Source organism: Drosophila sechellia, chromosome X, assembly GCF_004382195.2.
Source record: "Drosophila sechellia strain sech25 chromosome X, ASM438219v1, whole genome shotgun sequence".
NCBI lineage: Eukaryota > Metazoa > Arthropoda > Insecta > Diptera > Drosophilidae > Drosophila > Drosophila sechellia.
This window is the reverse complement of record NC_045954.1, coordinates 19608106-19618413: the sequence shown is the minus strand read 5'-3', so window position 1 is coordinate 19618413 and position 10308 is coordinate 19608106. Positions and strand designations below refer to the sequence as shown.

Genomic DNA, 10308 nt, shown 5'->3' with positions numbered 1-10308 from the left:
GGGAACTTGGCCACGAGCTTGTTACTTTCTATTGTAAAATATTTATCCAATGTCAATCCCAGCTAAAGGAAGTAGGCCGTTAAAATATGTATTTAATATAAACATATTTTTCTATTCATTCCTAAACATTCTAACATTCCTTATCTTTCTAACAGTTGATTAACCAGCTATCGAACCAGTCGAAACGTGAGAGTCCGGTTTTGGAACCAGTTCGCCTGCGCCGAGCGGATGGCACGTCACTAGTTTACCGCTTGTTGTTATTCTATCGCCAAGCACGGATTTCGATTTGCTAAATCATGGTTTGAAACCCACTCCTGACTGATACTCCTCCGACGTACACTTAGCCACGTTTCCCTCCACAGAGCGCCCTGTTCAACTTCCAAAGCCTGCTGTCGGTTATCCTGCTGCTGATCTGCACCTGTGCCTACTTGCGCTCGCTCTTCCCCAGCTTGATAGACCGCAATAAGACCGGGTAGGTGTCCGGTCTCGCCCTGACCGGTCCACTCATTGTCACCGCTCTTAACACTCGTCTGCTGTCTGTTTGCAGATTCATGGGCACCTTCTGGAAGCTTGCAAGGATTGGGGAGCGCAAGTCACCGTGGGTAGGAGCCGCCTGCCTGATCATGGCCTTCGCCGTTCTCTTCTGGAGCTGAGCTCCTGCATACCGCATCCCGCATCACCTCCAGGAGCCGAATGGCACCATAGATTAGATATTCCAAACTTTCTAGGACTGTAAATACACGCTGCGTTCTGCAGCACTGGCCGCACATTTCGGCCTTTCCCAACACTTTCTGTTCTGTTCGTTTCGCGCTGGCTAAAAATGTCTGGCGAAGATGTAAACAAGAAGAGAGAGCAGCTGCGTCTCTTTGTGACTGCCAGCAGAAGGCGTCTGCACGCCATCCTGCAGCGCTTCGGTTGGAGCGAGCGGGGGGTGATGGGGGCGGGTAGCCACAGCCCACAGGACAAAAACGGCGCAACTAAATCGGAGGTGTTGCAGCCATTGCCAGCCTCATGCAGCAACGATCCCGCCTTTAGCATCAAGCTTGATGACTCGACTATTCAGGGCATTGTGGGCACCAAAGAAGCACTACGCCTCCTTCCTGCTGCCTCCTTTGATGATCTGCAGGCAGGACTCGACGCGCGTCAGCGGCTGCTCATCTACGAGCACGTTCTCCAGCACACCAAGAAGCACCCGCAGTTCCAGGACAACATCGCCTTCGCCGAGGTGGTGGGCGAGACCCGGCGGGAGCAAAAGAATCATCGGCGCCACCGCAAGAGCAAGCCCACGCTCAACGAGGAGCTGCACCAGCTGGTCAGCCTGCAGATGCAGGCGCTGGAGAAGCAGTGGGAGCAGGAGCACGGCGGGCGGCACCATAAGCAAGTCGACCGACTCCAGGAGCACCGCGGACGGCATACTGAGCAATCGCAGCCCAGGACGCAAACGGAGCGGCAACAGGATCACAAGGGACGACGCGATAAGCCAGTGGAGCAGTTTCAGGAGCACCGATGGCGGCACGAGCAAAAGCAGCCCAGGGAGCGGTACCAGGAGCACAGAGAGCGGCATAGCGACCAAAAGGATCGTTTTAGGGAGCACAAGGACCGAGGACAGCGGCAGGAGCACCGGGACTGGCGCAACGAGCGCAGAGATTGGTACCAACATCATGATGGCAGCCGGAAGAGAAGCCGCAGTCGGAGCAGGAATCGCCATGGCGATAAGCGTCGGGACGAGCGAGAGCCACGCGAGAAGCAGCACAAGCATCGCTCCCACACCGCTCGCCGTTAGAAGAGCGGCATGTGATTGATTCACTCAACTGGTGCTGCTTCCATTGGCAGCGAAACTGGTGGCCATTTCATGGTGCTGTGGTCATTTGAGTCCAGCCGACTGTTTATTTGGGTAATGAACAAAGCAAAAAAAAATAAGATAATTGTGGTCTATAATCCTGGCTAGCTGCGGGGGCGTCTACTTGGTGGAGACGCGCGTGCGCTTGTTCCAGGCAAAGTTGATGCCGTAGTTCTTGACGCGCTCCTTCTTGGGCTTCGCGGCGCCGTCGACGTACCAGCGCCATCCGTTCCGTTCGCAGAACGTGATGGCCTCCTCTGGGGATCCGAACTGGACGTTCATGTTGGACAGTGGGTCGCCGCTGGAACACGAGACGTTGACCAAGATTGCCATGGCATGGTGGGCGTGCCAACTACTCACCTGGAGGACCAGCCCATGAGCGGATTCTCCCAGCGCTCGCGGTTGTCGAACTCGATCTGCCAGGTGTTCACGTTATCCGTGCCGCTCTGCATGGCATTCTTGGGCGGAATATGGATGCGCACACGGCGCTCCCGCAGGTGCTCCTCCGGAACGCCGCTGATCGGGCCGAGGTTGACGGCCGTCGGCACGGTGATCTTGCCACTCAGCTTGTTGCGCTGCTCCAGCTCTTCGGGTCGGGCCAGGGCCGTCTTGGGGTCCAGCGGACCGCCGTCCGTGGCGGTGGATGCCCAGCGGGCAGCGGCTGCCCTGTTGGCCTGGTACCTGCGGTAGCAAGAAGCGAAACTGGATTATTAGGGGGTTGCAGATTTGCCAGGTCGGATGCACTTGCTCCGGCCAGGCGGGGGTACCAACAGCTGCAGTGAGGCGGTGCTTCTGCACATCACTTGGCGGAGGGCCGACATTTCGCTAGGCGTTTGGGGCTACACGGCAGAAGTCGGCTTCAAAATACGAATTACGTAAAATTTGGAACACAAGCGCTTTTCGATTGGGAAAACAGCTGTTCGCCAGTGCCAGTGCGACCAGGCGAGCGGTGTTTTAATTCTAATTGGAAACAGTGTGGCCACTCGTGTGGCTGCCTTGGGTGCGAGCCTTGGCTATATGCAGTGGAATTAGTTCAATTGCCAGCGATGGCACAATAGTTCAAAAACATAGTTATTTTCTTTTTCACTATGAAACTATGAAATGCTGCTCAAATGGTAAAGTGTCAGCACTACATCGACGATGAACTAGAGAACTACTTAAACCTAAAACTCTTATACTATTATACCCATGATTATTGGCAAATGAGCCCTTTTAAGCTTATCGATTCGAATATCGATTTGAATGGGTCAGGGCTCTGTTAGTAATTTATCGAAGCGGAATGCCGCCAGCCCTACCACACGGCAATTGCGAAACGTTGTGGCAACGCCTCCCCTACTTGCAACTTTTGTGTAAATCAATACATGTTGAAACAGGTAAAGGCACAAATTTTTCAGTTCATCTAAATTGCCACAGATCGAGGCAGCACAGCACGGCAGCAGAACAGTCCCATCCAGAACAGCGACATGGGCGTTCCCAAGTTCTTTCGCTACATCAGCGAGCGATATCCGTGCCTCAGCGAGTTGGCGCGGGAGCACAGCGTAAGTAAAGCTGCTAGGTCACGTTATGAGTTCCAATGCACCCTACGATCCCTTTGCAGATACCCGAGTTCGACAATCTGTACTTGGACATGAACGGCATTGTCCACAATTGCTCGCATCCGGACGACAACAACATTCACTTTCACCTGGAGGAGCAGCAGATATTCCAGGAAATCTTCAACTACGTAGACAAGCTGTTTTACCTGATCAAGCCGCAGCGCCTCTTCTTCCTTGCCGTCGACGGAGTGGCTCCCCGGGCCAAGATGAACCAGCAGCGCAGCCGGCGATTCCGGTCGGCGCGCGAGGCGGAGCAGCTGGAGACCAAGGCGGCCCAGCGAGGCGAGTGGCGGGAGCACGAGCGCTTCGACAGCAACTGCATCACTCCGGGCACCGTATTCATGGGGCGTCTGCAGAAGGGGCTGCGCGCCTTTCTCAAAACGAAGATTTCGACGGATCCGCTGTGGCAGCGTTGCAGCGTTATCCTGAGTGGCCAGGAGGTGCCCGGCGAGGGCGAGCACAAGATCATGGATTACATTCGGTACATGAAGGCGCAGCCGGACTTTGATCCCAACACACGGCACTGCATTTACGGCCTGGACGCCGATCTGATCATTCTGGGCCTCTGCACCCACGAGCTACACTTCGTGGTGCTGCGCGAGGAGGTCAAGTTCGGGCGCAATGTGAAGCGCACCTCGGTGGAGGAGACGCGCTTCTTCCTGCTCCACCTGGGTCTGCTGCGCGAGTACCTCGAGCTGGAGTTCGACGCCCTGAGAACGGTCGAGCACAAATTGGACGTTGCCCAGCTCATCGACGACTGGGTGCTGATGGGCTTTTTGGTCGGCAACGACTTCATTCCCCACCTGCCGTGCCTGCACATCTCATCCAACGCACTGCCGCTGCTCTACCGCACCTACATCCGAATTTACCCGACCCTCGGCGGCAACATCAACGAGAACGGCAAGCTCAACCTGCGCCGCTTGCAGATTTTCATGTCGGCCCTCACCGAGGTGGAGCTGGAGCACTTCAAGGAGCACGCTGACGAAATCAAGTACATGAACTCCAAAACAGATACGTTCGACACGGACGTCGACGAGATCACCGAGTCACAGAACCACGACTCCGACCTCGGAGCCCTCATCAACAAGAGCATGATGGTATGAACTCGCTGCACTGACCGCCATCCCGTATTTCCGTCTATTGAATGCCCCTTCCACAGCTCTACGATGATGACAGCGAGGAGGACTGTTCCGACGAGGCGGTTCTTCTGAAGGAGTTCGAGAACTACAAGCGAAACTTCTACCGCAACAAGTTCAAGCGGGATCCGCAGAGCGACCTGCTCGAGGAACTGGGCCACCACTACGTCAATGCGCTGCAGTGGGTGCTCGACTACTACTACCGTGGCGTGCAGTCCTGGGACTGGTACTATCCCTTCCACTACTCTCCATTCATCAGCGACCTCAAGAACATTGAGCAGGTGGAGATCGCCTTCCACTTGGGCACGCCCTTTCTTCCATTCCAGCAGGTGAGCTGAGCACATTTAGCACCGATAGATTTTTTTATAAGCTTATCATTTATCGGGCTTATCATTTATTAAAGATAAACCAGAGCCACCAATTTAGACTATCATCTGCGTATCTCCTTCCTAACATATATCTATCTCCCTCTAATCCAATGGTGGAGCTAGATCATTTGGTTAAAGCAATCTTCTTAACCAATTACCCATGTTTCCATATATCTGCATACATACTAGATTTACTTAAGCAATCTGTCCAATCTTCCGAATACAGCTTCTGGCGGTGCTGCCGGCGGCCAGTGCGAAGCTGCTCCCCGTCGCCTACCACGACCTCATGCTGCTGCCGAGCAGCCCTCTGGCCGATTTCTATCCGCTGGAGTTCGAGAGCGACCTCAACGGCAAGAAACACGATTGGGAGGCGGTTGTGCTGATACCCTTCATCGACGAGCGTCGGCTGCTGAACGCCATGCTGCCATGCGAGGCGCAGCTGTCGCTGGAGGAGCGCGAACGCAACCAACACGGCCCCATGTATGTGTACAAATACAGTCCGGAGGCGCAGGGTACCATGCCAGAGTGTCCTCCGTTGAAGGCCCTTCCCGTGCTCTACTGCTCGGAGGTGGCCAAGTGGTCGCACGAAATCGCAGTCAATCTGCCGTACAGCGTTTGCATCGAGCTGCCAAATGCGGCGAGGAAGGTCTTCTTCCCGGGATTTCCCACCATGCAGCATCTGCCCTTCGACGTGAGTGTCGCCTGGACGCATGCATAACGCTCGCCATGTCTAATATGCTTGCTATTTTCCAGTTCGAGCTGCGCAACGACCGCGTCAAGGTGTTCGAACAGGTCAGTCGCAACCAGAACATCGTGCTGAAGCCACGCAAGAGCCCGCTGGAGGACACCCTGGAGGCGGTGGCCTCCCAGTACCTGGGGAAGGTGATACACATCGGCTGGCCGCATCTCGTCAAGGCGATGGTGGTGCGCGTGGCCACGCGAGATCAGCGCGTCGACAGCGATGGAATCGCGCCAAACGATTCGCGGCGTTTCGACTCGGAGTGCAAGGCGCTTCAGGAACAGTTGAGTGTGAAGCCGCCGTCTGCACCTGCAGTCTCACTGCTAATGCTCCACCTTCTCTTTCTTCTCTTTCCTCCCACGATAGCTTTATCACTCGTATGGGAATACAGTTTGCCAACTATGATGTGCTCGTCTATGTGCGCACCTTTGCCGGCAACTCGACGGAGTTCCACGCCAAGGGGGACCTGGTAGTGCGCGACTCGTGGAGCAGATCCGTCACCGGCCATCCTGCCCAGGGCGTGGTGGCCAATCTAAATGTGTGGGAGAAATCGAGCAAACATATCCTCAACGTGGAGCACTACTTCCCCGTTGGCAGTTCGATCTTCTTGATCACGGATCCGTATTACGGCAGCGAGGGAACTGTGCAGGACCCACGCCTGGCCTACACCAATGGCCGCATTCAGGGTAAGTCCGTCTCGCCATGCAATGACAGCCCATCATCAATTCATTTTTGCAGTCAGCATCATGGTGCAACCGGAACCGAAAGTAAAGGCGGCACGTCAGCTGCAGGAAGAGCGGGACCGGGACTACCTGTCCACCTACCAGGTCTGCCACTTGCTCAAAATCAGTGGCCGCGCCCTGGGACGCCTAACTGGTACCGTGTGGGTGGTGCTCGGTCCGCGGCGTCAGAAGATGGAAAACGTGACCAAGCACAACATTGGCCTGCAGCTCAAGTATCCGCGGCAGAACGAGGAGCGTGCCGGGTATTGCTGCCGCATGAACAACCAGTGGTACTACTCCAGCCTGGCCCTGGATCTGATGCACGACTATTGCCAGCGTTACCCAGACGTTATCGCCTTCTTCGGTATCTCCAACGACCGCGCCGAGTTCGTTTTCGAACAGGACGTGTTCCCCACTGCGGTTGGCCATCGCCGCGTCGAGGATCTGGCCAACTGGGTGCGACAGCAGCCGCACATGAAAGTGGAGCGCGTCTCCTGCGGCTCCAAGACGGTCTGCCGCGAGACCGTCCAGCTTCTGATAGCCGCCGTCGACGAGTTGCGCTCACTGCCCGTCAAGCACGTTAAGCTGCAGGTGAAGCCGCACTTGCTCATCAAGCCCAATGTCACACTGCCAGACGTCTACCGAAAGCGCGCGGTGCGTCTCTTCGATCGCGTCGTAATCGTACGCTCCATTTACATGGTGCCCGTGGGCACTAAGGGCACCGTGATTGGCATTAATCCCGTTACGGACCCCAACCCGGTGCGCTTTGAGTGCGTCCATGTTGTCGACAACTTCTACGAGGTGCTGTTCGACAAGCCCGTTCCGAACTGCAACGACATCCACGGCATCGCCGAAGACCGAGTCTACAAGGTGCCCGAAATTGCCCTGGTGATCATCAAGACGGACGGTAAGTGGCTTGTGCGGCCTAGCCTAGAGAATCGGATAAGGCACATACATAGCAATGCTCCCACTCTTTCTTGCAGAGGAAGCAGAGAAGCAGAACGACAACGCACTGACTGTGAGGGATACTGAGCCGAACCAGGCACAGGACGAGCCAGTCCGTGCGACCAGCAGTCGCTATGTGACTGCCGCAGGGTCCACCTGGGTCCCGATCACGATGAAGACCCAAATTCGCGACGAATTCGTCAAGACGCGCGGCGACCCGATAGCCCGTACGGATTCATACAAGTCATCGCCGGAGCCAAAACCGGTGCCGCCGGAGCAGATTACCAACTGGCGGGAACGCGTCAGTACGCCAACAACCAAACCGCAGTCTTCGCCAAATAATTGGCGCCAAAATCGGTCATCATCACGTCAACAGGGCGGTAGTTTTATGGTTGCTTCGCTCACCAAAGCTCCTGATGCAGCTGCAAGCACAGCTTTCACTGCATTCTCTGCAGCCACGTCCGCAACGGTGGCACCTCAGGATCCGACCTTGGCGCTCATGACGGTTTTGGGCGTGGGGGAGGATAAGGCCGCGACGCCACCACAGAAGGCGGTGCAGCAGCAACGTCCGCCAATACTTCTACAGCAAAAAGCTCCGTTTCCCGGACAAATGCCCGTAACTGCTTTCAGTCCAGTTGTGCCACCCAACCATGTGTTCACATAACCACTTTTCATTGCAGAATCTACCCAAGCCACCGCTTTTCTGGCAGCAAGAGGCACAACAGCATGAGGCGCAGCAGCAGAAGGCACAGAAGCAGGAGCATAAGCCGCAGATGCAGCAGCAGGCGCGGGCGCACGTGGACACCCAGCATTTCTACAGAAGCGGCCAGACAGGAGCGGCGTTAAATCAGCCGCCATTGGGTGGTCCACCAAAAAGGCAGTGGCATCAGTGGGTAAACGGGCGCACGCAGCACGCCAACGCATTCCACGCTGGCGTCGACAATGGAAATCATATGCGCCCCAACAAGAATAAAGCTGCGCAGAGCACCTTTAACAACAACGTGCGCATGCATCTCCAGCAGCCATACTACCCGAATCAGCAGCAGCCTCTCCAGCAGCGGCCGCTCCAGCAGCAGCCACTCCAGCAGCAGTCACTCCAGCAGCAGCCACTCCAGCTGACTGAGTTCAACAATGCGCCACCGCGATACTCAACGATCAAAGATTTTGTGCCCATACAGGCGTACCGTCCCAAGAAATTAAATCGCGTCAAACCAGCCGGTCGTCAGGACGTCGATGCCACCAAGAATCTTTGTCCTTCGTCTGTGTTGCAGCAACCTACGAACGAGACCATAGACACAAAGAACAGTTCTAGTCTTCCTGTACAATCAGCAGGCGAACAGGCGACCATACTGATGCAAACGCTCAAAATTCAGGTAAGCATTGGCTGCAAGTCAAAGCCATGATTCCCGAACTAATGCTTTCATCTCGGAGCAGCAGCCGGCTACGTCGCAGTCCGAATCTGATGGGGTCTCAACAGGCGGTGCGAGCGCTCCCACAGCATCGACATCCCAGGTGATAGAGGAGATAGAGATATTTATTCTGCATAATTTACTCATTCCATTTACTCGCTTCTGTTGCAGGCGGTCAAGAAAAGGAAGCCTCGAGTGCCTCGCATCGGAGCCAAGTTCGACTTGGAATACATACTGCCCGACGCCCCGCGACCCCCTTAAGAGCGAACAAGCGCCTATTTTTAGGTTCAAATCCCACCCACCAGCTGAAGAAACGCAACGCTATTTGGACCTTATATCACCTTATTTCCATCTCCTAGTCCCCGTGCGAGGCACTGGAATTGCCGCACACGATAGACCTTTTTTTAAGAGTTACGGATTAAGTGAATACTGAAATGAGACTGACTCATCTTTATATTTTTTTCATTCGGCTTTTCGGCTGCATTGTGTAAATTAGCTTCTAATTTATAAGATTTATTATTTTCTGAATAAAGCTGTAAGTGCCACGCAGTCTGTGGCTAATTTCAAATGTATGGAGGGAGCAATCTTGTCCGTGATTTGTTCACAATTTTTGAATGGCTTTCTGCTTCTTTGAAAATCTATCAAGTTGTGCTGGCCGGTTAAAATTCAAATATGTCCTTTCGAATTCAAATCGAAGCGCGGAACTCCTGTTCGTGGACAGCCATAAATTCAGATTGGCACGTGTTGTGAGCGAATTCTCAAGAAATCAATGACCTGGCATAGTTTTTTCGCTAGTTATCGGTCGCAGAGCCTTCCACCTAGAGAATTGCCAGATCAGGGAGGCTATTAGCTAGCCCTGCGACAATCCTGCTGTGACAGCTATCGTCAAAATGGCCGTCACTCTGTCACTTGACATGACATCGTTAAGTCCTTGCGAGCAGGTTATCCCCAAAACGTTGCACAGGAAAATGGCAGGTAGGGAAGAAATCTTTTCCTCAAGTATATGTGGTCATTACTCCGTGGTTTTCTCCTCAGAACAAGAACAAAAGCAAGAAAAATATCAAGAAACAATGCAAGAAAAAAAGCAAGAAAAAATGACAGAAAAAAAGCAAGAAAAAATGACAGAAAAAAAGCAAGCAAATAAACAAGAAAATAAAGAAAAACAAAAACAAAAACGCCGAGCAAGCCGTGAGCCTTCACTTGAGATGAAGCTGCAGATTGAGATGAAGCTTTCCGAGCCAGGATGGGAGGGCCAGAAGCGCTTCATTACCTCAGCGGGGTCAGCCGCAATGGCAATCACCACTAACGCAAGGATTCCGGAGAGTTTCGTCAAAATCTGCCGGCACAAGGACGCCGTTGGGGGGCAGTCGACCCCGCCGCGGGCTCACTCGAGGTTTTGTCGTTTTAAAAGACTCACCTATAAGCCGCGTGTCCTCAATCTGACTGATGAACCCGAGGACTGATAGCTCCTGCTTGGTCTGGGTTGGCGAGGTCCCCCCAATAAATGATGGCGTCGTTACGCTTACTTACTTAATCCTTAGTTTTAACTGCAAT

The 10308-nt window shown here is 54.1% G+C and overlaps 5 protein-coding genes across 6 annotated transcripts; 4 read left to right on the top strand and 1 right to left on the bottom strand.

Annotated features, from left to right (window-relative positions):
- Positions 1 to 108: 108 nt before the first annotated feature.
- LOC6614995 (protein kish) lies at positions 109 to 785 on the top strand. The gene is made up of 3 exons (XM_032725601.1): positions 109 to 299; positions 363 to 472; positions 548 to 785. The coding sequence occupies exons 1-3, from the start codon at positions 297 to 299 to the stop codon at positions 651 to 653; spliced, it is 219 nt and encodes a 72-aa protein (XP_032581492.1). The 5' UTR covers positions 109 to 296; the 3' UTR covers positions 654 to 785.
- A 10-nt stretch (positions 786 to 795) lies between these two features.
- On the top strand, positions 796 to 1920 carry LOC6614994 (splicing factor U2af large subunit A). Its single transcript, XM_002039375.2, has one exon. The coding sequence runs from the start codon at positions 821 to 823 to the stop codon at positions 1781 to 1783; it is 963 nt and encodes a 320-aa protein (XP_002039411.1). The 5' UTR covers positions 796 to 820; the 3' UTR covers positions 1784 to 1920.
- Positions 1857 to 2788, bottom strand: LOC6614993 (NADH dehydrogenase [ubiquinone] iron-sulfur protein 4, mitochondrial). Of its 2 annotated transcripts, none has more exons than XM_032725599.1 (3): positions 2612 to 2788; positions 2201 to 2542; positions 1857 to 2141 (listed from the first exon to the last, which is right to left on the bottom strand). In XM_032725599.1, the coding sequence occupies exons 1-3, from the start codon at positions 2659 to 2661 to the stop codon at positions 1961 to 1963; spliced, it is 573 nt and encodes a 190-aa protein (XP_032581490.1). In that variant the 5' UTR covers positions 2662 to 2788; the 3' UTR covers positions 1857 to 1960. The 2 variants fall into 2 exon arrangements, with proteins under 2 accessions (XP_032581490.1, XP_002039410.1); XM_002039374.2 differs by having other exon boundaries at positions 2201 to 2521; positions 2612 to 2786.
- Positions 2789 to 3140: 352 nt separating this feature from the next.
- On the top strand, positions 3141 to 9326 carry LOC6614992 (5'-3' exoribonuclease 1). The gene is made up of 11 exons (XM_032725074.1): positions 3141 to 3378; positions 3438 to 4532; positions 4595 to 4900; positions 5166 to 5630; positions 5693 to 5961; positions 6045 to 6364; positions 6417 to 7307; positions 7384 to 7961; positions 8026 to 8718; positions 8780 to 8857; positions 8926 to 9326. The coding sequence occupies exons 1-11, from the start codon at positions 3304 to 3306 to the stop codon at positions 9013 to 9015; spliced, it is 4860 nt and encodes a 1619-aa protein (XP_032580965.1). The 5' UTR covers positions 3141 to 3303; the 3' UTR covers positions 9016 to 9326.
- A 296-nt stretch (positions 9327 to 9622) lies between these two features.
- LOC6614991 (UPF0329 protein ECU05_1680/ECU11_0050) lies at positions 9623 to 10288 on the top strand. Its single transcript, XM_002039372.2, has 2 exons — positions 9623 to 9729; positions 9790 to 10288. The coding sequence occupies exons 1-2, from the start codon at positions 9645 to 9647 to the stop codon at positions 10215 to 10217; spliced, it is 513 nt and encodes a 170-aa protein (XP_002039408.2). The 5' UTR covers positions 9623 to 9644; the 3' UTR covers positions 10218 to 10288.
- Positions 10289 to 10308: the final 20 nt, after the last annotated feature.

What these genes read in the sequence shown, in the direction of transcription:
- LOC6614995 (XM_032725601.1), top strand. An exon ending in ATAGACCGCAATAAGACCGG is followed by an intron (nt 473 to 547) that starts GTAGGTGTCCGG and finishes GTCTGTTTGCAG; the next exon opens with ATTCATGGGCACCTTCTGGA.
- LOC6614994 (XM_002039375.2), top strand. Translation starts at nt 821, where the DNA reads ATGTCTGGCGAAGATGTAAACAAGAAGAGAGAGCAGCTGCGTCTCTTT.
- LOC6614993 (XM_032725599.1), bottom strand. Translation starts at nt 2,661, where the DNA reads ATGTCGGCCCTCCGCCAAGTGATGTGCAGAAGCACCGCCTCACTGCAG. An exon ending in AGCACCGCCTCACTGCAGCT is followed by an intron (nt 2,543 to 2,611) that starts GTTGGTACCCCC and finishes CTAATAATCCAG; the next exon opens with TTTCGCTTCTTGCTACCGCA. An exon ending in CTCATGGGCTGGTCCTCCAG is followed by an intron (nt 2,142 to 2,200) that starts GTGAGTAGTTGG and finishes CTCGTGTTCCAG; the next exon opens with CGGCGACCCACTGTCCAACA.
- LOC6614992 (XM_032725074.1), top strand. Translation starts at nt 3,304, where the DNA reads ATGGGCGTTCCCAAGTTCTTTCGCTACATCAGCGAGCGATATCCGTGC. An exon ending in CCTTTCTTCCATTCCAGCAG is followed by an intron (nt 4,901 to 5,165) that starts GTGAGCTGAGCA and finishes TTCCGAATACAG; the next exon opens with CTTCTGGCGGTGCTGCCGGC. An exon ending in TGCAAGGCGCTTCAGGAACA is followed by an intron (nt 5,962 to 6,044) that starts GTTGAGTGTGAA and finishes CTCCCACGATAG; the next exon opens with CTTTATCACTCGTATGGGAA.
- LOC6614991 (XM_002039372.2), top strand. Translation starts at nt 9,645, where the DNA reads ATGGCCGTCACTCTGTCACTTGACATGACATCGTTAAGTCCTTGCGAG. An exon ending in GTTGCACAGGAAAATGGCAG is followed by an intron (nt 9,730 to 9,789) that starts GTAGGGAAGAAA and finishes TTTTCTCCTCAG; the next exon opens with AACAAGAACAAAAGCAAGAA.